Genomic DNA, 24856 nt, shown 5'->3' on the forward strand with positions numbered 1-24856 from the left:
GAGGCGCGACCAAATCATGTGCGGGTGCACCCAGCTGAGAACTAAGAAAGTGTCAAAAAGTACATATATATAAAAAAAAAAAAAAGTCTCGAGGCCCGATTTAGTATAAATCTGACCCCTGTATGCTCCAACCAACCTTGCTGTACGCATGCTCTATCAAATCAAACACTTCCTGATGGAGTTTTTTTTAAACAGCAGTATTTATAGTTACTACAGTATCCAGGAGGATATTAATAGCTGCACGTGTGCTTAGGGAGCTGTAAATAGAAAGGGTTGTCCATGGCAACAGAGTGAGATGGATGTGAAGACTGATTTGTGTGTGTTTTTTGGAGCTTGGCTTTTCACGCCTGCTCCAGAAAGGATGTGAAAAATGCATCGCCTCCACACGCTTTAAATTAGCGCTCCTGATAATCAATACGTCGCAGCTGTTCAGAGGTTTATATATCTCGGACCTATTTTTCCACGATGCGCAAGTGGTTCTGTTAATCGACCGCATTATCTGTTTAGAAGAAGGAGGGCACGCGAAGAACACAGACCTCCACCAAGGCCAAACACTCTCTCACAATATTAGTGAAAACTTGTGGAACTAAACGTGACTCGGGTCCACTGTGTGGCGGAAACAGTAACTCGTCTTTGGGGCTCCCTAACCCTCACCACTATTCTTTGTTTGTAATCGTGTGACATTTGGCCTCCTGGGTCACTTCCGGTTTCCAAGTGACCGGCAACAATCAAAGACGGCGTCCGAGCCAAGTACACGTCCAAGCCGTCGTCGACATTGCCGTCTTGTGGAAAACGTTCTACATCGGACCATGTTAACGGGCTTGATTTTGTTTTGATTCTCGACATCAAGAAAATTTGGTGATGGATTGGACCCCTCATGGGGACAAAATAAATTCCATTCACGTGAAATGTCCTGGCGACAAACTTGCATGCTGCAAGTATCTGTGCTTAACTTTAGACCAATCTCTGAATGGAGAAAGCATTGTGAATAACAGTTTAAAAAATCCAATGCTAAACTAAAGTTTCTCCATCGGCGAGTGAATCATGTGACCCGAGAAACAAAGAAATTGCTCGTATTGGCCCTTATTCAAAAAGTCATTAAAGCCCCTTTTCCACCAAAGCAGTTCCAGGGCTGGTTCGGGGCCAGTGCTTAGTTTGGAACCGGGTTTTCTGTTTCCACTGACAAAGAACTGGCTCTGGGGCCAGAAAAAACTGGTTCCAGGCTAGCACCAACTCTCTGCTGGGCCAGAGGAAAGAACTGCTTACGTCAGCGGGGGGGCGGAGTTGTTAAGACCAACAACAATAGCAAGACCGCGAAAGGTCGCCATTTTTAAGCAACGAGAAGCAGCAGCTGTACAAACGCGAAGTCATCCATTATTATTATTATTGTTGTTGCTGCTGCTTCTTCAGTGTTGTTTTTGCTTCGATATTTGCGCCAAGGTTTATGCAAACGTAGCGACGTAACTGACGTATACAGCGACGTAACTGACGTGGCTTCCTTTAGCACCCCGAGCTATGGAAAAGCAAACTGGTTCTCAGCTGGCTCGCAAGTTGAACGAGTTGTGAACCAGCACCGGCCCCGAACCAGCCCTGGAACTGATTTGGTGGAAAAGGGGTATCTGACTACGCCAGTACTTCATGGTATTCTGGGTTACCGAAAAAGTTCCAAAATAGACTACAGGTATCGCAGAATAAATTAATTCGGTATATTTTGAATGCACCAGCCAGAAGTCATACTGGTGCTGAGGAATTTAAGCAGACCAATATGTTACCAGTGAGTATGCGCATTGCCCAGTTGAAGCTTAATCTGGTTTTCAAAATTCTAAATGGTTCTGCCCAAAATGTTTTGGCCCAAGGCTTGAGCTATACAAATGAACTCCATTCAAATCAGTACAAGCTCTTGTGCATCATCCTTGCAGATACCGAGGGTGTAGGAATCTTTTGGTAAATCTAGTTTCCTTTACGCTGGTATTCAGGCATGGAGCAGTCTTCCTTCAGAGTTACACTACGGACAAAATCTGTCTAATCTTAAGAAAGCTGAAAAAAAGTTATTATTTTTAATCAGATATCACACCAGGAGAGAAACACTTGTTTACTATTAGCTTCCTTTGTGGTCTGTGTTAATGTTCACTAGTCATGCTTTCTTCTTGTAAATGTATTCTAGTTTTTACTCTGATGCTATATACATGTTATTTACCAGCTGGGAGGTCCGTATGGTGAAATACCGTGACCGAGGTCTTGAAAGTACTGAGCGAGGCCCTCTGGGCCGAGGTCACGGTATTTCACCATACGGACCGACTTTAAGCTGGTAAATAATATATTTATTTTTTTCTTTACCAAATTCTAACAGAAAACGAGAGCGCCCGAAAGGGAAAACCGAGCCGAGGCGAGCCGCCATTTTGAATCCTCATTCACGGCTGTAATGCAAACGGCTTCCTCCTCGGTATACAAGTGCACTTCCATGGCAGGAAAACAACTACATTTTGCCGCCTATGTAGTCCCCTATTTATACAAATAGGAGTCATTCAGGATTCAGCCGTGTTTTTGCTCGGCGTTAGAAACAGTTAGAGGTTTTTAGCTTTCTCCTGAAATGTTTTCTTTTATTTCTTCTTCCTCAGGGGAGTAAAACTCGCTTTCACTGTGAAGACTATCGTTATCGCTATCCATGCTGTAAAATTAATGCTACTCTCCTGAGAAATGCTGGCAAAAATTTATAAGATTTTTGATAATCTTATATAAAAAAAAAAAAAAAAAAAAAGATAAATGCTGACAAAAAATGCTACTATGTTTGTTGTTGTGAATGAGCAATTCGCCAGAGGTCCGTAACCGGGGTCCGTAACTGTTGTAGGATACGGACCCGCTCGCCAGCCAATCAGAGCGCAGGATTTGATGGAAACCACACCACGAAAAAAATAAACAGTATTATTATTATTATTATTATTAGTAGTAGTAGTAGTGAAAGTAGTAGTATCTCTTGTATTACTTATTATTGTTTATATTTTGGGTATTTACTTCAGGGGCATAGCTTGGGGGGGGGGAGGGCCTGGGGTGCCTGTGAACCCCCTCCCACCCTTTGTCGGACCATACATTTTTCAATAGCCACATAAGAATATTAGAAAAGTGCCCACTGTAATTTTTCTAATTTTTTTTTTAAACTAGATTGTCACCTCAGCCTCATTAGGGTTTCTGTAATCTTGTATGGACTTCCTGTGGTTTGGGTGCAAAAACCCAGTTTGTCAGAGTGTGTGCGGGAGAGGCGGATCCAAGTGCAGATATGTTAAATAATACACAGTGCGATATGAGCATAAAGTGCATGCAACGCACACAACGGGCAAACAGTCCGAAACAGCAGGCAAAGTCGTAATCGAGGAAACAGGCAGGAGGTCAATCGAGGCACGGACAGAATACCAGAGGCAAAACTATACAAGATCAAGGGACGAGAAACAGGAGTCGAAAAACCAGGAGGTCAACAAGAACAGGGACAGAAAACAAGGCTCAGTAAGGCACACTCGCGCTACGTTCACACTGCAAGGCTTAATGCTCAATTCCGATTTTTTTGTGAAATCCGATTTTTTTGTGAGGTCGTTCACATTAACAAATATATGTGACTTGTATGTGATCCTCAGTATGAACGAAAAGCGACCTAAAAGTGTTCCGCATGCGCATTGCAGGATACGACGACGTCACACACAGTGAGCATGGCCAGTGTTTACGGAAGTAAAACCGCCCGGTTGCGGTATGACCCATCCAATCTAGCTTGAATAGCTGTATCCCCCCCAAATGGAAATCAGCTCCCTAACCTCTGCGTCCTTCCATTGAGAAGATTCAGAACCTTCACAGCCCGAAGCGTCCCTCGCATTGATGTCATGCGCAGGGGCGCAGATACGTTTTTTGAACTGGGAGGGACAAAAAACTGGGGGGGACAAAGCTGCCAGCAAACCAACCCCAACCCCGATATGCCTGTCAGACTTGTTGTTAGTAACCATAGCAACCAAGCTCGAGCTCGCAACCTGTGCAGTCTGCGCAGCTCAACCAACCGAATATCAGTCTTTGTTTTGTTTTATGTGAGTTGTTGCAACTATGTATACACTGCCGTGCACCTTAATAAACCGAATGGTAATTAGTCTTTTGATTTTTCCGTGAGGTTTGCCTTATGCAAAGAAAGACAGCATAGACGTTTTTCCTCCCTATAAGTGGGGGGGGGACCGAACGAGGTGAATTTAAATCTGACTCGTCCCCCCCTCTATCTGCGCCTGTGATTATGCACCATGTTGTTGTAACTTTTTTTGAGAGACCCGCCGCCTACTTCAGCGCAGAATAGTGACGTTTGTGGCTTGTTGATGACGTGCAAGTCGGATGAATGCGACCTGGCGGTTCAGACTGAAGTCGCATATGAAAAGATCGGATAGGAATCGGAATTAGGACCACATATCCAAATGGCCTGGGTTGGATTTGAAAAAATCGGATCTGTGTCGTTCATATTGTCAATAAAAGATCGGATACAGGTCACATATGGGCGAAAAGATCGGATTTGAGTCACTTCAGCCTGCAGTGTGAACGTAGCCTAGACGTGGTGTAATACTTCGCATTGTCCTTGCATGGGCACAGTCCTTAAATAGCCCAAACAGGTGTTCTTTGTTAACAGCGCGCGTGCCGGAGCTCGTTAGGCGCACGCGCAGCCCGAGGCACGCCTTCAGGTGCACGAGCGAAGGCGCGCAGGACTGATCCAGTTCCGCGTAAGCGCAACACGATCGCACTAGAAAGCATGGTCAAGTTGCCAGTGTACGGTAGCTGCAGTCTTTTAGTTGCGAATTACGAGTATTTCCTCGTGTTAATAATCCGCCATGTCAAAACAAGCGAAACTTTCCTCCTTCTTTCGACGTGAAGAAAGGTAAGCAATTTATTGTATAATTTTTTTCCATCAAAGTTGCATTTTGTCGCTTCGAAGCTAAGTTTTAGTGCCGTTTCTAGAACACAACATCAAGATAATGTGGAAGAAACAGCAGTAATGGAAGAGCCGGTTTCGAAGCTACCTAAAACTAGTAATGGTAATTATTGTTTTGTTACATAATGTACTCAGGCTGCCAGTCAGTGTGTGACCCCGCCTCCCCCTTTTGAAAAATCCTAGCTTCACCCCTGTACTTAGTATGGTAACCATGGCTGTCTGTGATTAGTCTCTGGGACCACAATGGAAACAAGTGTTCACACTTTTGTCAAACCCTGGTTTTTATGCCATGTTCATACTGTATTTTTTATGGACTGCATTTTTACCAAATTAATCAAATCAAATCAAATCAAATCAAAACCCCCTACAGCTTAAAACAGACGGACTTCTCAAGCAGTGTCAACAACTTCCCAAACAGTTTCCGGACATTTCCGATTATCTGGCCGTCCAAACATAGTTTCATAAGAAAGAATCAAATGAAAGCTTTCAAAAGTCTTGAAGCTGATAACGTTTTCGTTTGTGGATGGGTTCATGATGCTGGAATAAGACTTCTAAAGGACAATAATCGTCTTATTTTAGCGAGGGTGAGTAACGCAAGCCGAAGTGTAGTCTGTGATTCAAGTCAGAGCTGCTGTAGGCATTTTTCCAATGATAACTTTTGATTTTAGATACATAAAAGTTGATGTACGTACGTACCTTTAACAAAATTTAACTTTTTTTTTTGCCAATTTGATAAATATTAAAAAGAAAAAAAAGTGACCAAATCATTTCCGCTTAGAATGTAAACAAACCGGCGAAATGACAGTACCAACTTGTCAAAAATGACAATTCTTGAAAAATTAAATAAATAAATAAATACATACATTTCTTCACATCAAACACTTTTATCCCATTTTTTTTTTTTTTTGGGGGGGGGGGGGGGGGGGGGTTCGTCGTTCTTCTTCTTTTGTTTTTTTTTTTTTTGGGTGGTTGGCAAGCCAACTTGAAGGTGGATTACTGCCACTAACTGGGCTGGAGTGTAGAACAGGAGATATCTGGGGGTGGGGTGGGGTGGGGTGGGGAGGAAAAAAACAAACCACAACCTATATTATTTTAGCCATTTCTGTTTATTTTAAATACTTGATCATTTTTGGGGTTTTGTTTCCGAGTAGGAGTTTTTATTCTGTCCTCGGTTGGTTCAGCAGCATGCTCCACTGTTTTGTTTTTCTCTCCTCACGGTATATGAGCTGATATCCTGGTAGTAGCCAATCAGAACGCACGATTGCTCATATCCAGCGAATGTAGATAGAATAATTCCATACAGCGGTATGCAAAAGTCTGGGCACCCTTGCTGAAAATGTCTGCTACTGTGAATAGTTAAGTGAGCAGGAGATGAACTGATCACCAAAAGGCAAAGACGAAACATTTCTTTTCAGCGTTTTCTGCAAGATGTGTGTATTATTTTTTTGTACAATTGGAGAGTGAAAAAAGAAAAGGAACACCATGCGAATGTTTGGGCACCCCAATACATTTGAGCTCTCGGGTAACTTTTACCAAGGCTCCAGACCTTAATTAGCTTATTGAGCTGTGACTTGTTCAAATTCTTCGTCAGGAAAGGTCAGATGATGCAGATTACAAAGCTGTATAAATTCTCTGACTCCTCAAACTTGTCCCTAAAATCAACAGCCATGGGCAGCTCTAAACAACTCCCTTGCATTCTGAATAATAAAATAATTGATGCTCACAAAGCAGGAGAAGGCTCCAAGAACATAGCAAAGTGTTTTCAGGTAGCCGTTTCCTCAGATTGTAATGTTATTAAGAAATGGCAGTTAACAGAAACAGTTGAGATCAAGGTGAGGTCTGGAAGATGAAGAAAACTGTCTGAAAGAACTGCTCGTTGGATTGCTAGAAAGGCAAATAAAAACCCCTGTTTGACTGCAAAAGACCTTCAGAAAGATTTAGCAGACCCTGGAGTGGTGGTGCACTGTTCTACTATGCAGCAACACCTGAATAAATATGACCTTCATGGAAGAGTCATCAGAAGAAAACCTTTCCTGCGTCCTACCCACAAAATTCAGCGTCTGAAGTTTGCAAATGAACATCTAAGCAAGCCTGACGCATTTTGGAAACAAGTCCTGTGGACTGATGAAATCAAAATAGAGCTTTTTGGCCACAATGTGCAAAGGTATGTTTGGAGAAAAAAGGGTGCCAAATTCCAGGAAAAGAACACGTCTCCAACTCTGAAGCATGGGTGTGGATCGATCATGCGTTGGGGTTGTGTTGCAGCCAGTAGCACAGGGCACGTTTCACTGGTCGAGGGAAGCATGGATTTGAATAAATACCAGCAAATTCTGGAAGCAAACATCACACCATCTGTAAAAAAGTTGAAGTTAAAAAGAGGACGGGTCCTACAATAAGACGATGATCCAAAACGCACCTCAAAATCGACAATGGAATACCTCAAGAGGCCCAAGCTGAAGGTTTTGCCCTGGCCCTCACAGTCCCCTGACCTAAACATCGTTGAAAATCTGTGGATAGATCTCAAAAGAGCAGTGCATGCAAGACAGCCCAAGAAACTTGTCGAACTGGAAGCCTTTTGCAAGGACGAATGTGTGAAAATCCGCCAGTTAAGAACTGAAAGATTATTAGCTGGCTACAAAAAGTGTTTACAAGCTGTGATACTTGTCAAAGGGGGTGTTACTAGGTACTAACCATGCAGGGTGCCCAAACTTTTCCATACCACTGTACGTGTCCCATATGGTAGTTCATAGTTTTGATGTCTTCAGTATTGTTCTGATCTCATTATCTCTAGCCGCTTTATCCTGTTCTACAGGGTCGCAGGCGAGCTGGAGCCTATCCCAGCTGACTACGGGCGAAAGGCGGGGTACACCCTGGACAAGTCGCCAGGTCATCACAGGGCTGACACATAGACACAGACAACCATTCACACTCGCATTCACACCTACGGTCAATTTAGAGTCACCAGTTAACCTAACCTGCATGTCTTTGGACTGTGGGGGAAACCGGAGCACCCGGAGGAAACCCACGCGGACACGGGGAGAACGTGCAAACTCCGCACAGAAAGGCCCTCGCCGGCCACGGGGCTCGAACCCGGACCTTCTTGCTGTGAGGCGACAGCGCTAACCACTACACCACCATGTTCTATAATGTATTGTTCTATAATGTAGAAAATAGTCCAAATACAGAACAAAAAAAAAAAAGAGTGGGGTGTAGAAACTTTTGATTGGTACGGTGTACATTTCATATGGTGTTACTGGAGTTTCTGAATCTTGTCTCACTACAGAAATCGAGCACAATCTGGCCATTGGATGAAGCTATTTTTACTAGACGGATTAATTAGCCTGCGTGAATGACAGTGATCTTTATAGAACCAGGAACAGGCAGCGAGCAAAAACAGTGCTGAAAGGGCGCTGGGAAAAGCTGGCGTTTTGTCATTTTGTCATCCCTTCCTTGTGAATTTAAGTACTCTGTCATTTTTGTGTCTGGAGACATCCTTACACACATGCCTAGTTAGTTTGTACCGTAGTAAATTGCCAGTTGGCTTATCATACAGAAGGATAAAGTGTGTTCGAGTGAAACTTAAACGCTAAACGAGTGAAACTTAAAGCTAGTGTTTTCAGAAAGTTATTAAGGTCTGTGGAAACCGTCTGTCCATGAACCTTTGCCAAACGCACTCTTGGAATACCTTATTGGTGCTCTGCGCCGAAGCTCCTTCCTTCATCATCTCTCTGTAGCTGAATGAGGAGACGCTGCTGCTGTCTCCAGTCTGTTGCGTCCGACATGGAGAACTGATTTCAGACAACACCAGCTCCTCCAGACCTAGACACAAACAGCTTACATAAACAGCCATTCCTCTTTCACACTAATGCAACCAACACTCTTCTATTGTCACCCCTCACCGAATCCAGGGACGCATGTCGGCCGAAACGAATCCGAGAAAATCGCAAAAGAAGCATTTTTTTTTAGCCTAGTAAACTAGACCCACCCGCCTAGCGGCCAAAAATATTTTTTACCTAGCGAGTGGGTCTAGCCTCGCACCATATAAACAAAAACACCCCGGGCATCAAATCGTGCCCGCCAATCACAATGCAAGGTTTTTGTTTGGATTCTTTGGGCGGGCTTTTGCAGGAGTGACGACAAAACAGCGCGTGTTTGACTCCGCTTTGGAATCAGTTTTAGAAGAATTAGACTTGGAGTTTTCGTTGAAACATGAGCAGGAAGAGGCTCTCCGCTCATTCCTTTTCAAGAAGGACGTTTTCGCTGTTTTGCCGACCGGCTATGGCAAAAGTCTGATCTACCAGCTGGCTCCGCTCGTCGCCAAAAGGATGGGGCTAGTTTGTGCAGTACGAAGAATTAATAAACAGCTTTGAAACATTACTTTTTGATTGTTTCTTATTTTCCCGTTATTTTAAATTTAAGGGAAATTATTTCACCAAACACCACTAAATAAAAACTCTCAAAAACAGTTTAAGCAAACCCTTGAAAAACACTTGGAAAAAAAATGAGTGTATGTTAAGTATGTGGTACAGACTTCAAACTTGTGGTCATTATCTCCAAACTTCTTAATATCTAGAACCTGTTTATTAATTAATACGCATTTTGAAAAATTATTTATTTCAAGGCCTCCCCCACTGCTTTCTGTCGCTCTGACTACGTCACAGTCACTGTTGCGCTGATTGGTCAGAGCGTTGGCCTGTACGCACAGAGACAGTTCGAAAGACAGCAGTTTGTTCCTCCTACCCGCTTTGGAAATGTCTACGGATCGAGGCCAGACTAAATATTCACATTTAGTCTGGCTTGCCAGGCTAATTTTTTTTTTCGAAATTTGTGATTTTTGTTTTTTTTTCCATCATGTGCAAGTTGAGATCTTGAAGAATGCAATCAGTATTTCAGATAATAGATTGTTTTGTTGGAAAAGCATACATTTTTTGTTGCAAATTGTCTCGTTTTTGTCAGGACTGTAGCCTGCTGGGGCTTGTGGGTAAATTACCATATGGGCCATTCACGTGACGATTTAAGTCTTTTTTTTTTTTCCCCCGGGAATCAGCTGTATGATACGAGCTGAGCTCGTGGCTACTTAAGCTGCATACAGGCGTGTAATTTCACTATGGAATGAGCAAGCTAAACAGAGCGCAGAGGAGCTGAAACACCGCGAAGCAAACAGACGCACGGTATTTACATCAGAGATAAACATTTCTAGCAAAAAAAAAAACCCGCAACCTCGTTTTCCAGATTGAATGGAATACTTGAGTGATCGGATGATACACGGACCGTTCTAGGACTACATTCCATCGGAGGCATTGGTGTGTGCAAGGCGCCGTTTCTCTTTCTGATGGGGTAAGTTTATTAATCTAAGGCTGTGTGGTTATTTTTGCATGTAACGGAGAGTGTTGTGGTTTGGTTAAGCCTAGGTCACAACCGGACGTACGATTTTTTGGCTGTGCGATTTTTGGCGTTTCCCAAATCGTTGCAGTTTTTTTTTTGTTCGTGGAGAAAGACACGCGTTGGCTGTAAGTTTGTCTTGCAATCTGAAAAAAACATAAGCGCCCGTAGAGTTTGTTTGACATGACAAAGAACCTCTGCGGCCGGTCTACGGCTCGAAAATCAGCACATCACATGCACGCTCTCGTGCGTTTCTTGCGTTTTTTGCGTGTAGACCGGCCGTAGGAGCGCGTACTGTACGGCCGGTTGTGACCGAGGCTTTACATGAAACTAGCGTTGTGTTAGTTGTGTCATCATCGTGCTCTTTCTTACGGTGTGAGTAATTTTTCAACCACAAAGCGTTAAAGTATACTTTAGGACTTATTTTTGTACTTCATAATTGTTTTGGGCATACTTTGCATGGAAGGAAAGTTGACGTGGTGATCTTTGTTTACATGAAAGTAGCATCGTGCTAGCTCGTAGGGGGTAGGGCTTTCCTTAATGTCATGCAAATGAGCACCATTATGTGCCCGCCCTGCACCCGGAGTAGCTGAGATGGAAAACTTTGAGGGCGATTTTCTCCCTTTCCTGTTTTAAGAAGTATACACTTTCAAAAGGCCACACATTCTTCAAATATTGTCAGATCTCCACATGGAAGGCATCACTGGAAAGCTTAGAAACTGTACTTTCTGAATCTGTCAATAACTCAAAATGCCCCCGGGCCGACATGTGTCCCTGGATTCCGTTATCTGACACATTAAGAAAATGCATGGCAACTTGGTCACTTCATTCAACACCAATTTCAACCAAAATGACGACGATGATGATTTCAGTCCTGCATGTTGTATTGCTCAGTCCGACATTATGACTCCATGAACTTACACCCATCCTGCAGTTTGGGATTTTTACCTGCAAGGCTCCTAAAATGATCATCTAACGCATAATTAAAAAAATAATAATAATCAAATCAATAAACCACACAATACTGTCATGTATCGACTGAATGTATGGGGTTTTTCTTTAAATCTAGGTCACTGATGGAAAAATTATGCAAACGTCTCCTATAACAGCTAAATGAAGTCAGGTGTGGTTTTGGTCTGCGCTGCTCTATAAGAACCACAGAGTTATGGTTAACTGATATTCACACAGAATTCTGTTCAAATGCAATATCGTGAAATCAATCAAGAAAGAAAAACTGTTGAAGCTCAGAATTCTGAAAAGAACAGCAATGTGATTTATAACAACTGGAGTCTTCGTCAATATAAAGTGTGTTTGCACGTGAAAGAATTTCAGCACTGTTGCTATTCTTACAAAAATCAGCACAAGAGCATGAAGAATTTTGAACAAGTTTGGGTTGAAAACGTGCATCTGAAGAAGTCCTGCACTTGATAACGTGCAATCTCCCACAAGGGAGACTCGAGAGTAGAACAAGAGGAGAGAGAGTTCATGAAAGAAAACCCTGCTCAACAGACTGAGGAGCAGCACTGACCGAGACAAAGCACACAGTGACACAAAGACAGGAGATAAATAAAGCAAGCAATCAGATGAATCCCTCAAAAAAAAAAAAAACACTTTTACTGTGGTTGACTTTCTATCGTAGTCCCACTGATGGCCAACACCAGCACAGCAAACACAGCGGGAGCGCCCGGCACGGCCACTACTGATACTGCACACAAGCGCTGCACAAAGTGAGCACAGAACACAACACACCACCACCACAGCACTGCTTAGAGCTCCAGCAGCAAACACAGCTGGAGGATCAGAGCACAGCAAGTTATCAGCCACCAACGACAGCAACAGATATGCAGCAAGTGATACAGAAAGAAGGAGCAGAAAGAAAGAAAGCACAGAAAGGAAAATCTCAAAGAATGAAAGAAATCTCAGAAAGAACAAAATCTCAGAAAGAAAAAAAATCTCAAAGAAATCTCAGAAAGCTCAAAGAAAACGAAATCTCAGAAAGAACGAAAGAAATCTCAAAGAACGAACTCGCAGAAAAGAGAGAAATCTCAAAGAAATCTCAGAAAGAAAAAACACAGAAAAGAAAAAAATCTCAAAGAAATCTCAGAAAGAACGAACTCGCAGAAAAGAAAGAAATCTCAAAGAAATCTCAGAAAGAAAAAAACTCGCAGAAAGAAAGAAATCTCAAAGAAATCTCAAAGAAAAAAAACTCGCAGAAAGAAAGAAATCTCAAAGAAATCTCAAAGAAAAAAAACTCGCAGAAAGAAAGAAATCTCAAAGAAATCTCAAAGAAAAAAAACTCACAGAAAGAAAGAAATCTCAGAAAGAAAAAACTTGCAGAAAGAAAGAAATCTCAAAGAAATCTCAAAGAAAAAAAACTTGCAGAAAAGAAAGAAATCTCAAAGAAATCTCAGAAAGAAAAAACTGGCAGAAAGAAAGAAATCTCAAAGAAATCTAAGAAAGAAAGAAAGAAAGAAAGAAAGAAAGAACTCGCAGAAAGAAAGAAAGAAAGAAAGAAAGAAAGAAAGAAAGAAAGAAAGAAAGAAAGAAAGAAGAGAAAAAAATCTCAGAGAAAGAAAGAAAGAAATCTCAGAAAGAACTCGCAGAAAGAAAGAAAGAAAGAAAGAAAGAAAGAAAGAAAGAAAGAAAGAAAGAAAGAAAGAAAGAAAGAAAGAAAGAAAGAAAGAAAGAAAGAAAGAAAGAAAGAAAGAAAGAAGAGAAAAAAATCTCAAAGAAAGAAAGAAAGAAAGAAAGAAAGAAAGAGAACGAACTTGGAGAAAGAGCAGAAAGAACAGAAAGAAATCTCAAAGAGAAGCAAACAGAAAAACAAACATCGAGAAAGAAAGAAAAACATCTCAAGGAGAAAAGAAAGAATGAAAGAAAACCTCAAAAAGAAAGAAATCCTAGAAAACAAAAAAATCGTAGAAAGATAATCGTATAAAGAAAGAAAAATAAGGAAGGCCGGAAGAAAAACAAAGTCACAGAAGGAAGGAAGGAAGGAAAACCATGACAGAAGGCAAAAAGGAGGAAAAGGAGTCCCAGAAGGAAAATCACAGAAGGACGGATGTACAGTAGTATTCTCGACTGTAAAGGAATCATTGAGAAAAGGTCAGGAGGCGGCCATCACCGGATTCGGTACGGCACAAAAATGCTCAGCACATAACGTCACTGAACGGCTGGTTTTAAACGTGGCCTTGCGTGGAGCAGTGACGCAGACTCACACGGACTGGAGAAGCGCAGACTCAAAGTTGATCAAGACTCTGAAATCTTACATGACCACAAGTTATCTTAGTGTTGTTATTAAAAGGGTCAGAAAGTGTATCCAAGTATTAAGAAAAATGACACATGCAGCTAGTTTTTTCTGCTGGGGGCATTTAGGACAAAAAAAAAGACCAAAAAATGAGCATTTCAGGAAACGTCTCCAGAACACACTCCATCCCAAAGGCCAAACCGTATTCCAGCTGTGAGGCCTGGTGGAGAGAGAGAGATGGTGTGAAAGCACCCCGCTGGCCTCAATCGCTTTCAGTGACCTCAATCCGACTGAGACACCGTGGTGCGAACTGAAGCGAGAAAAACAATGCAAACACACAGACCGACTTCCAGCATCACAGAGAAACGCGCCTCTGAACCACACGCAGGTCTGGGTACCGGACAGGGTCAGAAAGGGTGGAGATTACTGCCAGGTGTTTAAATGTCTCTATGAAAATGAAAAGCCATTCAGGCATAAATTCAGATCATTCACAGTTCAGAGACTTTTTTTTTTTAAAAGAAAAAAGCTATGCGACTGAGCTAAAGAATGCTAGCGCAATTATTAAACGACCACCAGGGCTCGACGTTAACTTTGAGACATGGTTGCCCATTTGTAGAAATCTGGTTGCCTGAACTCAGAACATGGTTGCCCAAATATTACATATTTTATTTATTATTCAACCTTCTCAGACGCTGTCTGTATCAACAAGCATTGACACCCTGTGCGAGTAATGCGGTAATTAGTCATGCAGTGAAGGACATACCAATAGACAGTCCCCCCAGGATTCCGCGGGCCTTTTTTGTGATTGTTGCGGGCTAAAATGTCTGATGTTGTGGGGGGTTTTCCAAAAAATTGCGATGAAAGTTGCGGTGTTTTTTAGGTTTTTGTTGCGATTACATAACGGGAGGAAGTGAAAGTTGCGAGAAATTGTTTCGATTTTCCCTTTTTGTGATTAAAATTGAGTGATATGTTAAATATTAAGTTATTACTGAAAAACTATTGATTAAAAAAAACAAAAGACACTGAGAAATGGTCCTATAAACAACTTTACCAATATAAAAGATTACCAGGACTACAAAAATGCAGAAAAATAGGCTTTACTTATCCAAATGCACCTGTTGGTTCAAAAGTTAAACTGCATAGAACCTCACAGCACAACATGAAGTTACCTGAAAATATAATATAAATGCCTCAACTTTCTAGCCTGGCAAGCCAGACTAAATGTGAATATTTAGTCTGGCCTCGATCCGTAGACATTTCCGACGGGGGTAGGAGGAACAACCCGCTGTCTTTCAAACTATTCTTTAAATTCGTTTTTTAAGACAAGGATTTTTTAAGATGTTACCTTGACAGTTTCGGCGATAAACTTCCGCCTTCTTCAAACAGTCACCAGATGTCGAGTGGTGACGTGCCTTATCAGCTGATGTTACGCTACGGAGGCGTGAACGTCCCGTCCAATTTGACAGGTAGTCCGTAGCGTAACATCAGCTGATAAGGCACGTCACCACTCGACATCTGGTGACTGTTTGAAGAAGGCGGAAGTTTATCGCCGAAACTGTCAAGGTAACATCTTAAAAAATCCTTGTCTTAAAAAACGAATTTAAAGAATTAGTTTCAACAGGTAGACATAATGAACTTTTACTATATACTACATACATGTCTTTCAAACTGTCTCTGTGCGTACAGGCCAACGCTCTGACCAATTAGCGCAACAGTGACTGTGACGTAGTCAGAGCGACAGAAAGCAGTGGGGGAGGCCTTGAAATAAATAATTTTTCAAAATGCGTATTAATAAACAGGTTCTAGATATTAAGAAGTTTGGAGATAATGACCACAAGTTTGGAGTCTGTACCACATACACTTTTTTTTTTTCCCCAAGTGTTTTTCAAGGGTTTGCTTAAACTGTTTTTGAGAGTTTTTATTTAGTGGTGTTTGGTGAAATAATTTCCCTTAAATTTAAAATAACGGGAAAATAAGAAACAATCAAAAAGTAATGTTTCAAAGCTGTTTATTAATTCTTCGTACTGCACAAACTAGCCCCATCCTTTTGGCTACGAGCGGAGCCAGCTGGTAGATCAGACTTTTGCCATAGCCGGTCGGCAAAACAGCGAAAACGTCCTTCTTGAAAAGGAATGAGCGGAGAGCCTCTTCCTGCTCATGTTTCAACGAAAACTCCAAGTCTAATTCTTCTAAAACTGATTCCAAAGCGGAGTCAAACGCGCGCTGTTCACTAGCCGTAGCCATCTTTCCTGCTGCGCTTTCTCCAGCGTTGCGCAGCTTTGTCGTCACTCCTGCAAAAGCCCGCCCAAAGAATCCAAACAAAAACCTTGCGTTGTGATTGGCGGGCACGATTTGATGCCCGGGGTGTTTTTGTTTATATGGTGCGAGGCTAGACCCATTCGCTAGGCCAAAATATTTTTGCCCGCTAGGCGGGTGGGTCTAGTTTACTAGGCTATCAACTTTCATGTAAGAAAAAAAAAAACCTATTAATACTAGTGCTGTGTGCAGGCAGTCTCTCCTGAAGACTAAATTAAACAATAATTATAAACTAATAAAATAAATGGCTCAGGCTTCATAGAAGAAAAAAAACTATTTGAACAGAATCTCACAGTATGATGCTGAAGCTGCCTAAACAATGGAAACTAAAATACCATTTTGGCAAAAATGTTGGCATCCATTAATTTCTTGTATTAAGTAAAAAAAAATGTAAAGTGCGCACAGTCCTTCACTGTAAACATAACACACTTTCAGTAACAGAATTTAAGCCTACATAAACACTGACTCGCACATGCTGCTTCTCTTGAACGTATACACGGAAGTAAGGCGGAAGGTAGTTTGTCAACGTCACCTCAAGACGACGCCAACGATTGGTCAAATTTGCGGGAAAGTTGCAGTGATTGGATATAATTGCAACGCCGCCCTGAATTTGCGGGGATTGGTTGAATTTGCAAATCGCAACATTGCGAAATCATGGAGGGTCTGAATAGAACACTGAATATGCACTACGCGATAATTATTAGCAATGGGAAACTGCATTGCGAGCCTGCGATGTGCAAATGTGAATTCCGCTAGTTGTTGAACATCCTGTAATGATAACATGGACGCGGTCTTTCCGAGTCAAACAATCGCAAATCGTGATGGAATTTCATCATAATATGAATGAATAAACATCGTTTTTCACGCAAGTTGACATATTTGGGTAGTTGCCCGCTCGGGCAAGCATTTGTGAGAGTCTGGTTGTCCGAATCTATTGAATGGTTGCCCCGGGCAATCGGGCTACTGTTAATGTCGAGCCCTGACCACAGTGCACAATGGACACAATCCACTTGCTAATAAAAAGCTAGAACATCTGCATAACTGAATTAGCATAAACAGGATCTCTGATGCACTTTATAGGCAATAATTAGCAAATGAACGAGGTACTTAAATGCTACGTCAACCAAACTACTGCCAAGCACTGGATCACATTAAACACCCTGCAGTCACAATTCTCAACACAAAACAAGTGTGTGTGTGTGTTTAGATAAAGAAGCAGCCAAGATGCAAATGCATTGTACTGCAAAACTGCCCAAAGGATACAAAAATTCCAGAGAAACAGGACACTTTGGACAAAAGACCTTCATCGGCTATGCAAGCAGCTGCTTCTGAAGCCCCACACACACTTTTTTTTTTTTAATTAAAGAACAAAACATCATACTTTTATCCATTTATTGTTATGGAACATTCAGTAAAGCTTTGACTCGCGTTATAAAATACCATTCGGTCCCCAGCCTCTCGAAGACAAAAACGCAGCATGTCATGATATTACTAATAAACTGCAAACTCCTCTGTCCTGAAGACTTTCCCTGCACTGAACAAATTATTCAGAACAGCTTTGGGGTAAAGTGCTGATGCAGTCTCTATCTATAAGTGTTATACACACACACACACACACACACACACGTCTCCTTACATCCGGCTTGTGCCCTAATTTTAAGGGCTCGTGACTTGATTTGGACTTGAGTGCTGAAGACTCAGACTCGGGCTTTAACTGCATTCAGACTCGTAAATTAGCGACGAGGACTCGGAATTTTTTTCTTTATTTTTTCTTCCCCCTAACGTGCCATATTAATTTGGCAGAAGATTTTTATATCTACACTACCGTTCAAAAGTTTGGGGTCACCCAGACAATTTTGTGTTTTCCATGAAAAGTCACACTTTTATTTACCACCATAAAGTTGTAAAATGGGGGCGGCACGGTGGTGTAGTGGTTAGCGCTGTCGCCTCACAGCAAGAAGGTCCTGGGTTCGAGCCCCGTGGCCGGCGAGGGCCTTTCTGTGCGGAGTTTGCATGTTCTCCCCGTGTCCGCGTGGGTTTCCTCCGGGTGCTCCGGTTTCCCCCACAGTCCAAAGACATGCAGGTTAGGTTAACTGGTGACTCTAAATTGACCGTAGGTGTGAATGTGAGTGTGAATGGTTGTCTGTGTCTATGTGTCAGCCCTGTGATGACCTGGCGACTTGTCCAGGGTGTACCCCGCCTTTCGCCCGTAGTCAGCTGGGATAGGCTCCAGCTTGCCTGCGACCCTGTAGAACAGGATAAAGCGGCTAGAGATAATGAGATGAGATGAGAAATAAAAAAAGCCACATCATAAACTCCTTGCTCGGTCTTTAGGGGAAAATCTCAAACCGAGGTCTTGACAGTACGGACTGAGCCGTTTAAAAAAAAAAAAAAAAGTGTTTCACACGCTAATCCTTTAGCTTTGATCATGGCATGTATTCGCTGTGGCATTATTTCCACCGCTTTATGCAAAGTCACAACAGTTATTTCCATCTGTTTATTTTGCCGAAATCTTCTGTTGATGACAGGAGAGTTGAACCGTTCTGTAAAGTCTTCTCCAGCACATCTAAACACTTCCACCGTGGTTAAGGTCAGCACACTGTGGGGGTGAATGCATGTGTGAAAATGATTCCTCATGCTTCCCGAACCACTCTTTCACAATTTGAGCTCAATGTTCATCTTGGAATATACCCGTGCCATCGGAGAAGAAAAAAAAAATCCATTGTTGTGATAAAATGGCCATTTGGTGCATTCGGGTTGTCAGCTGACTTCATTTTATTGCCCCATAATGTCTGAGCCTCGACCTGACCAACTGAAGCAACCCCAAATCATAACACAGCCACCAGAAGCTTGTACAGTGGCCACCATGCATGATGGGTGCATCGTTTCATGAGCTTCCGTTCTTACCCTGACACACCCATCACTCTATATGGTCTCATCAGACCACATGACCTTTTTTCATTGCGCCAGAGTCCAATTTTTACACTCCCTAGCAAACTAGTCTCACATATAATTGGTTTTCTTACGGACACACGGCTGTTTAGTCCCAATCCTGCGAGCTTGTCTCACATTGTGTACGTAGAAATGTTCTTACTTTCACTATTAAACAGCTATGAGTTCTGTCAATTTTTTTTTCCCAGAATTTGACTTCAAGAGAGTTTAAGTGATCTTCCATCATGGTCAGTCGAGATTTTTTCCAACCACATCTTTTGTGAAGATGACCGTTCACCCATTATCCTTCCACGCTATTAAAATGTGTTGGACAGATCTTAACCCAAGTCCAGCCATTTCAGCAAATCTCCTCACATCTACAGGGATGAGACTGGGTCCTGATGAAAAAAGCAGAAAATCTGTAAAATGTCCTGAGGGTTCCGAAGGCGCCAGAAGTAATGGGGGGGGGGGGGGGGGGGGGGGGTCCAGGGGGACACCCCCCGTGAAATTTTTTTCAAAATGAGACCTTACACACCCTATTTCCAGCAATCTGAGCTTTAGTTAAGCCTAGGTCACAACCGGACGTGCGATTTTTGACATTTCCCAAATCGCTGCGGTTTTTTTTGTTCGTGGAGAAAGACGCATGTTGGCTGTAAGTTTGTCTTGCAACCTGAAAAAAACGCAAGCACCCGTAGAGTTTGTTTGACACGACAAAGAACCTCTGCGGCAGGTCTACGGCTCGAAAATCAGCACGTCGTACGCGCGCCCTCCGTGCGTTTCTTGCGTTTTTTGCACGTAGACTGGCCGTAGGCGCACGTACGGCCGGTTGTGACAGAGGCATTAATTAAAACACCTGATGCCTATTTTCATACTTATTGAAATAAAAACACTATTATATTAGAACAATATGCATCAAAATCAATATCTGTATTGCATAATTCAAAATAATATGGACATTTTATGGGGACTGGTTATTACTCAGCGTCACTTCTAAAAAATGTCCATTAAAATCCATAGTTATTTACAGTTCCATTAATAATTCAAATTTTCATATGTGTGTCAGAAAACAGAATCCAGGGACACATGTTGGCCCGGGGGCATTTTGAGTTATTGACAGATTCAGAAAGTACAGTTTCTAAGCTTTCCAATGATGCCTTCCATGTGGAGATCTGACAATATTTGAAGAATGTGTGGCCTTTTGAAAGTGTATACTTCTTAAAACAGGAAAGGGAGAAAATCGCCCTCAAAGTTTTCCTTCTCAGTTACTCTGGGTGTAGGGCGGGCACATAATGGTGCTCATTTGCATGACATTAAGGAAAGCCCTACCCCCTACGAGCTAGCACGATGCTACTTTCATGTAAACAAAGATCACCACGTCAATTTTCCTTCCATGCAAAGTATGCCCAAAACAATTATGAAGTACAAAAATAAGTCCTAAAGTATACTTTAACGTTTTGTGGTTGAAAAATTACTCACACCGTAAGAAAGAAAGATAGCACGATGATGACACAACTAACACAACGCTAGTTTCATGTAAAGCCTCGGTCACAACCGGCCGTACAGTACGCGCTCCTACGGCCGGTCTACATGCAAGAAACGCACGAGAGCGCGCGTGTGACGTGCTGATTTTCGAGCCGTAGACCGGCTGCAGAGGTTCTTTGCCACGTCAAACAAACTCTACAGGCGCTTACGTTTTTTTCAGGTTGCAAGACAAACTTACGGCCAACGCGCATCTTTCTCCGTGAAAAAAAAAAAAAAAAACCACAGCGATTTGGGAAACGCCAAAAATCGCACGGCCAAAAAATGGTACGTCCGGTTGTGACCTAGGCTTAACCAAACCACAACACTCTCCGTTACATGCAAAAATAACCACACAGCCTTAGATTAATAAACTTACCCCATCAGAAAGAGAAACGGCGCCTTGCACACACCAATGCCTCCGATGGAATGTAGTCCTAGAACGGTCCGTGTATCATCCGATCATTCAAGTATTCCATTCAATCTGGAAAACGAGGTTGCGGGTTTTTTTTGCTAGAAATGGTGATCTCCGATGTAAAAACCGTGTGTCTGTTTGCTTCGCGGTGTTTCAGCTCCTCTGCGCTCTGTTTAGCTTGCTCATTTCATAGTGAAATCACACGCCTGTATGCAGGTTAAGTAGCCACGAGCTCAGCTCGTATCATACAGCTGATTCGCGAAAAAAAAAAAAAAAAAAGACTAAAATCATCATGTGAATGGCCCATATGGTAATTTACCCACACCCCCCAGCAGGCTACAGTCCTGACAAAAACGAGACAATTTGCAACAAAAAATGTATGCTTTTCCAACAAAGCAATCTATTATCTGAAATACTGATTGCATTCTTCAAGATCTCAACTTGCACATGATGGAAAAAAACAAAAATCACAAATTTCGAAAAAAAAATGCTTCTTTTGCGATTATCTCGGATTCGTTTCGGCCGACGTGTCCCCCTGGATTCGGTGAGGCGTCACATATTCAATATTTTGAATTAAATAAAAACATTTATAGGGTGGCACGGTGGTGTAGTGGTTAGCGCTGTCGCCTCACAGCAAGGTGGTTTGGTTTCGAGCCCCGTGGCCGGTGAGGGCCTTTCTGTGCGGAGTTTGCATGTTCTCCCCGTGTCCGCGTGGGTTTCCTCCGGGTGCTCCGGTTTCCCCCACAGTCCAAAGACATGCAGGTTAGGTTAACTGGTGACTCTAAATTGACCGTAGGTGTGAATGTGAGTGTGAATGGTTGTCTGTGTCTATGTGTCAGATGACCTGGCGACTTGTCCAGGGTGTACCCCGCCTTTCGCCCGTAGTCAGCTGGGATAGGCTCCAGCTTGCCTGCGACCCTGTAGAACAGGATAAAGCGGCTAGAGATAATGAGATGAGATGAAAAACATTTATATATTATCTTATCGAGACTGACCTTTTCCTAATGTCCACATTACTTGCATATGATTTCTTCACGATGTCTATTTAAACTTGAAAGTTAAACAGTTATCAACACTGCCAGCTATAATTCAAATTATCATATATTCAACGTATTGAATCAAACAAATGCATATTTTATGGGGACTGTCTTGATCTTATTGTCCACATCACTTGCATGTTTTCTTCAAAAGGAAGCGCATGTGTCTATTCACACTTTTTACAGTTAAGTTGTCTCCAGTTCCCAGTTATTTTTGAAACAAATTTTCATTAGACCATTTAGAATTCTTCTTCAGCTTCTTGGCCAAAGCCAAAAGCTCATCAGTCCTCCCTTTTTTCCTTTTTCTTTCATTAGCCAGCTCGTCCTGTGTTTTTACATGCTCTAACCTGGCTCTCTTCTGCTCTCTCGCTTTCCTTTTGCTCTGCTAAACTTGTTTTTTATACCAGCATCAATTTCACGTACCTTCGCTTCATCTCGCTTGTCAATAGTATTCGGCATCTTGAGAAAACACGCCGATTAGAGGAACGTATTTTTGATATGCAGCTCATGAACGTGTAAGTTTTGATAAAAGAAAACGGCTGTGGGTGTCTTTGTAAAAAACGTTTTGATTGGCTATTATGGTCTCGACGTCGATGTTTTGACCAATAACAATGTAGAGAACACGAATTTTACATCGCATTCAACGAGACGAAAGATGGCGACTTGCAAATAATGTCTAAACATCGTTGGAGTTAATTAAGTTTGAACAACATGAAGGAACATACCCCAACCCCCCTCAATTAATTAAAAAAATTCTCAACGGATTTGGCATAATATAAAAAGGTTGTTTTTTACTCAGAAAAAGCGGAAATCCGCCGAACTCTCATCCCTGCATCTACCTTTTCTGACATCGTTGTTTAAGAAATGAGAAGCTACTCACTGCATCAGTTCAGGTTTAAAATAAACAAATAAATAAATAAAAATTAACTGTTGCCAGTTGAAGCATATTAATCAATCACTGCAGTAATTATCCAATCAAAGGCTCTTAAGTATTTGCTTAACTTTAACAAAATCAATTTTTGGGCCAGGAAGTAGACACTGTTATGGTCTGGTCCAGCAAGCACTAAGTGTTACTCTCTTTAAGGTGTGTGTGTGAGAGAAAGGGTGAGTGTGTGGAAAGTCGCAGACCATTTTGATTTTTCCCCCTACTTTAAAATGTCTGATTCTGAACTTTCAGTAGAGTAACCATTAAACATTTACAGCCATTTAAATAATGGATGCATCAAAAGAGAAGCACTCGCCCCACCAAAATCCTTCAGAGAGCAAATCTGCCTACACTGTGGCAAATTTTTTTTTTTTTTTTTTAAACTGGGGGTGGGGTGCCATTAAATATTTACATTCCTGGCCCTATCTGATAATGATGCTGTGGGAATGCCGAGGAGGAGGAGAGGACTACCCTCTTAAGTACTAATTGTTTTAAGACACCAACAGCGGATGAACTCCGGTTTCTTGGAACAGTTTAGAGACGGTCTCTGCTGCAGAACCAGAGTCCCATGAGGGTGGAGCGGGATATAATGTAACTCCTCCTGTAAGTCTAACCCGTACAATGTCATAACGCATTAAATGCGCCTATCCGGCCTGAAACATGGACTCGTTTCCACCCACCAGACCTCAGAAGTGGGAAATCGAAGGGATGTTTGATTTGAGGAGGCTTGCTGAACTCGGAGTAACCCAGAATTGATGAGACCATCATGAGTAGGAAATTCTGAGATGAGGTGGTGGTTTCTTTGGTTTTTCCCGGTCAGATGTCAAGAATTACTAGTTACGAACCGTCAACTCCACCCCATGGACTTTTTGCTTTGGATACTTGACAGATTTGGGGTGGTATTTCAATCATTTGCTCTACTATGACTGGCTACTACGTAAGGTGCAGTTTGCATGACCAAGTGTAAACACAAACTGCAATCAGGTGGAATCAAAAACAAAAAATACAGGTCTGAGAAAACTTGACCTCAGACGACATCAAAACAAAGCCTAGTAGAGTCCGACTGCAGTGAGAACATGCAGTGTGTTTACATGCACATAGAGAAAATCGAATTTCTGCCGTAGCTCGACTGAAATCGAAGTTCCAAATGCCATGGAAACACCTTAGCTCGGCTGAAATCGATCCGAACTGGATTTCTCGTAATCGAGCTACGCGACCTAGATTATGCGATTGTAGCCGAGCTACTTAGTGCATGTAAACCCTATCGAGCTACGTAGTCGAGCTTAAAGTTTAATTTTTTTTGCTGTTCTGCCATGCAAGTGCGTTTTACTGGGACATGAGATTTCAGCACTCTTATTCTTCTCAGTCTGCAGCTTGAATAAGTTTAGGCTACTGAATAACACTTTCAGTTAAAGTTGAGTCTGGTGCTTTTGTGCTGACGCTACAATAGCCTACTATCACAATAAATATCCCCCGTAACATTTCCCGTTTTCTACTCATCTTTCTGTGACTGCCCCTCTTTCCCACGGTTGTATGTTGTGGGTGTGGCATTAGGTGGGAAAAGTGCTTTTTAGGGATTCATCAGATCATTCAACTGAGAGATAACTGAGAGCTGGTTCGGATCGAGCTGAGAAATATATTCGCTATGCAGAGAATAACGGTGTTTTTTAAAAGCAATGATGGTGGAAACAAGAATAAAAGAACGGACGAGGAAGAAAGTGTAGTGAAGGAAGCTAGAACGACGGGAGAAGGTGCGGGGAAATGATATGAGATGGAAAGCACACACCCCAGTGCAAACATTTAGATGGGAACATACAACACAGCAGAAAAACAAATAATATACAGTATACACAAATGGTGCGTGTCACAACACAGCAGAAGAACAAAGAATATATATACAGCTGGGCGTGTTGAGTTGCAGATGTTAATTCCACATTAGTTACAGAAACTCAGTTCAGCTACAAAACTCAGGATATTGCACTGTATTTGGTATTGCATTGTATTGGGTATGGATGTAAAAGTGTAGAAATATAAAATATACAAAAGCTATAAAAACTAAAAAGTTGCTCTGTGAGGTTGCACTGTAATAAGTATTGCACTGTATCAGGTAAGTGTGAGAATATTGTCCTTTTAGGTCCTT

The 24856-nt window shown here is 42.0% G+C and overlaps 1 protein-coding gene across 3 annotated transcripts in view; it reads right to left on the bottom strand.

Annotated features, from left to right (window-relative positions):
• The window catches only part of gripap1 (GRIP1 associated protein 1), a 259951-nt gene that overhangs the window by 115738 nt on the left and 119357 nt on the right, over positions 1-24856 (bottom strand). For all 3 annotated transcript variants that reach the window (XM_060932398.1, XM_060932397.1, XM_060932399.1), the window contains one exon: positions 8631-8764. In XM_060932398.1, the coding sequence (XP_060788381.1) occupies positions 8631-8764 (134 nt within the window). The remainder of the gene's footprint in view (positions 1-8630; positions 8765-24856) is intronic.

The sequence above is a fragment of the Neoarius graeffei genome, chromosome 10, assembly GCF_027579695.1.
Source record: "Neoarius graeffei isolate fNeoGra1 chromosome 10, fNeoGra1.pri, whole genome shotgun sequence".
Lineage (NCBI taxonomy): Eukaryota > Metazoa > Chordata > Actinopteri > Siluriformes > Ariidae > Neoarius > Neoarius graeffei.